General features: G+C 59.4%; 1 protein-coding gene across 1 annotated transcript; it reads right to left on the bottom strand.

Moving 5' to 3' along the window:
- Positions 1 to 443: 443 nt before the first annotated feature.
- Positions 444 to 3,131, bottom strand: LOC102711688 (subtilisin-like protease SBT1.7). Its single transcript, XM_040522153.1, has one exon. The coding sequence runs from the start codon at positions 2,994 to 2,996 to the stop codon at positions 621 to 623; it is 2,376 nt and encodes a 791-aa protein (XP_040378087.1). The 5' UTR covers positions 2,997 to 3,131; the 3' UTR covers positions 444 to 620.
- Positions 3,132 to 3,888: the final 757 nt, after the last annotated feature.

Here is a 3,888-nt window from a genome sequence, read left to right as displayed (position 1 = left end):
TGCGCACGGCATACATGGGTCTTGTTCCAATCCACTTGAGTTGAAACTCGTCACAAAAAGCTTCTACCCAACGGCACCATTATATTAATTATTAAGCCATGCTTTTCACTGCAATTACATCGTTTGATGTGGATGTGTAATTTTGATTAGAGTGGCTAGCAGCCCATGGAATAGAAACATCATACAAGCAAAATCACTTTTTTTTTCTTTTGAAATGCCATCGAAAAAAGAATAATTAAGGTGAAACACTTGTTGGAGACACATTGCTGTTTAAGCCCCCCCACAAGTTTCCATTCTGTGGAACAGTGATACTTGCAATCTGGTCCTGCCCTGGACCCAACCTTAAATTTTAGCTTGCCCCAAGATTCCAACCTAACTCTGATAATTTGATTCCAAGAAAGCAACCCCCATCCAACCCACCTCTCAATCCCAAAATCACCATCTAAACTTTAAGATTAATAACATTATGAACACTTGAAAATACCACCAAATTTTTTAACCCCCCTTCAAATTTCCACCAAATTTTAGAGGCCCCCAAGTTTCCTCCACAAGTTTGTGCACTAGAGCCCTTTTGACCGTGGCAGTGTGTGTGGTCATCACTGTTGACTTGTTGGCGCGCATCATGTCCACGTAAACGCTATCGGGCTCGCCACGGTGTGCTTGCCGCCGTCCGACCAGACGAGCCGCCCGAATCCGGCGGTGCCCGACGGCTGCGACCTCGCCGTGAAGCTCACCGTGTAGCTCTTCTTCTCGCCGGCCGATGAGAACGCCAGCTCGGCCGGCTGGACGGACACGGTCACGCCGGACATGGCGTCCGTGCTCACCTTGTACGTGCCGGCAGGGCCGACATTGGTGAGGGTGCGCCTGTGCGTCACCGTCGTCGTCGCGCCGGAGCTGCCCGCCGCCTGGCCGCCGTTCGCCGTGGAGTAGGCCACCGAGAAGGACGGGTAGTTGAGGCTGTACACGGAGTACGTCTTGTTCTCCGAGCAGCCGTAGCTCTTGCTCCGCGCGACGGCGGCGATCATGGTGGACGTGTAGTTGAGAGAGCAGAGGAAGTCGACGTAGTCGGTGGTGCCGAGGTCGTAGACGAGGCCCGGGTCGACGGCGCGGGCCGGGTCGACGTGGCCGGCGCCGTAGTCGAACGGCGTGGCGGGCGCGCCGGTCGCCGCGTCGAGGAGGGTGCCGGAGTCGCCGGTGTAGGTGGAGTAGGCGGTGGTCATGAGCGCCGACCGCACGGCGGCGGGGCTCCACTCCGGGTGCGCGCTCCTGAGCAGCGCGGCGAGGCCGCTCACGTGCGGGCACGACATGGACGTGCCGGAGATGATGTTGAAGGAGACGCGGCGCGTGTCGGTGGCGAGCCCCGTCGGCCCGGCCTTGCCGGTCCACGCCGCGAGGATGTTCACCCCCGGCGCGATGACGTCCGGCTTGAGGATCTCCGGTGTCAGCATGTTCGGCCCGCGCGACGAGAACGCGGCCACCACCGGCGACGGCCGCACGTCCACCTGCGTCCCGGCGACCACTATGGTGGCCGTGGGGTTGGGGTCGGATGCCACGTACGCCTTTATCGCGTTGCCCTCCTTCGCGCCCACGCCGGCGGCCGGGAGGAGGTGCGCGTCGGCGACGAGCTCCTGGCCGTTGGCGGCTGTGTTGGAGAGCACCATGCCCGCGCCGCCGGCGTCGCGCACGACGAAGCCCTTCTGGACTCGCGCGCTGACGCCGCGGTCGCAGACGACGATCTTGCCGGCCACCTTCTCCGGCGTGAGGGTCCCTGGCATGCAGAGGTTGCCGGCCGTGGAGTTGGAGGCGTTGGCAGCGTAGACGATGGGAAGTGGGGTGGCGGGGAGGGGCTTCCCGGCGTAGAGCGAGACACCGGTGTAGTTCTTGCCGTTGCCAAGCGAGACGTACGCCGGGAAGTCGCGGTCGAGGGTGCCGGCGCCGACGGTGGTGATCCACGGCGCCACGTTGGAGAGCGTGGAGGTGCCGGGTCCGGCGTTGCCGGCGGAGCAGGACACCAGGACGTTCTGCTCCATGGCGGCGAACGCGCCAATCGCGACGCTGTCACGCGCGTAGTCGGCGGCGCCGCCGCCAAGGGAGAGCGAGAGCACGCCGCATCCGTCCGCGACGGCGGCGTCCATCCCGGCGAGGATGTCGGAGCTGAAGCATCCTCCGAGCCAGCACACCTTGTACACGGCGACGCGCGCCTTGGGCGCCATGCCCCGCGCCGTGCCGGACGCGAACCCGAACAGGCTGGCGTCGGAGACAGCGGCGCCGGCGGCCGTGGACGAGGTGTGCGTGCCGTGGCCGTCGTCGTCGCGCGGGGACCTCGACTCCCTCGTGGTGTCCATGGGCCCCATCGCCGCCTCGTACCCGCGGTTGAAGAAGCGCGCGCCGACGAGCTTCCGGTTGCAGGCGGAGGAGTTGAACCCCGTCCCGGCCATGCACTCCCCCTTCCACCCGGCCGGCACCTCGCCGATCCCGGCGTCGTCGTAGCTCCTGCTCTCCGGCCACACCCCGGTGTCAAGCACCCCGACGACGACGTCCCCCGCCGTGCCGGACTGCGGGAACAGCCCGTCGTTCCCGGCGATCCCCAGGAACTCTGGCGTCCGCGTGGTGTGCAGGTCGTACCTCTCCTCCGGGTTGACGGCGAGCACGCCGTCCATGCCCACCATGTCCCGCGCCTCCCGCTCGGTGAGCCGCGCGGAGAAGCCGTGCAGCACGGTGTCGTACGCGTACAGCATCTTCCCGCGGCCGGACACCGACCGCAGCGACGCGCCGTACCACTCCCCGTGGTCATCGCCGTACTCCGCCGGCATCGCCGACTTCGCCATGTGTACGATGTACGTCGCCCTCACCTCCACCTCCTCCTCCGCCACCGCCGCCACAACCACCACCGCCACCGCCACCACCAGCCTCATCATCGTCAGCACCATCCTAACCTCCACTGCCGCGCGTGTAACCGCAACCGTAGATGACGAAGCCAACGACGTGTAGTACATATTTATACACAAAACTTAGAGAGAGAGCGCAGTGAGTGAGGGGGTCGATCAGTAGTGGAAGGAAGAGTGTGAGCTCAAGAGAGACGGTTGCTGCGTGCAAGAAAAAACAAAAGAAGAAAAAAAAAGAAAGAAATTTGGGTGGAGTTTTGTGTGGTTAACCGATGGCTTATTAAGGGAAAGGAGAGAGAGAGAGCTGAAACCAAACCAAACCGCATGGTCACATGGACTTGTTTTCTTCGCCAACTTTGGGACTTTTGTGCTGTCTGCTGCTCGCTTTTCCGTGAAATTCAGAGTACCACCCTGCTGCTTAACCTGTCGGCCTGCCTGTCCCTTCCCTACACATTCTTATAATCTAATAAAATTCTATTTCCCGGATTTTTTACTTTCTAGTTTACTTTTTAGTTTTCTATATATGATTACATATTCTTATAATCGAAGTATTATTTGGCAGGAATATACGAGAATCTATATACGTCCGTCAAAAGCTACTTAAACCAGACATAAGTATGCAGTGCAGATTTCAGAATTGGGAGTAGCCTCAGCTGTCACCAAGGCGTAGCCTTAGCTAAAGATAAGATTTAGGCCCTGGATTGTGTGTCTCCTGATGAGCAGAGTGTCTCTCTACTGGATCGATCGACGGTGCAGTGTGTAGCTTTCTGCATGCCCACACATTGATTGACAGTTTGCATTTCGGTCATTCTCCTATCTCTCTCTCTTGTATGATTGAATTGCATTGCATAGTGATGATTCTTTCGATCGTTTCGTGTAATTAATTAACTGAGCTGGCGATTTGGGCAGGCACGTACACTGGGGTTGGTCGATCTGTAATCGTGAACGGTGATGATCATTCTGGGGTTATTCCTGCTGCTAATGCGTGCTTATGGCCATGGCG

The sequence above is a fragment of the Oryza brachyantha genome, chromosome 3, assembly GCF_000231095.2.
Source record: "Oryza brachyantha chromosome 3, ObraRS2, whole genome shotgun sequence".
NCBI lineage: Eukaryota > Viridiplantae > Streptophyta > Magnoliopsida > Poales > Poaceae > Oryza > Oryza brachyantha.
The sequence above is the reverse complement of the archived record's forward strand: the minus strand, read 5'-3'. Positions and strand labels throughout refer to the sequence as shown.

Bases quoted from the DNA above. Each gene is read 5' to 3' on its own strand.
- LOC102711688 (XM_040522153.1), bottom strand. From the start codon at position 2,996: ATGTACTACACGTCGTTGGCTTCGTCATCTACGGTTGCGGTTACACGC.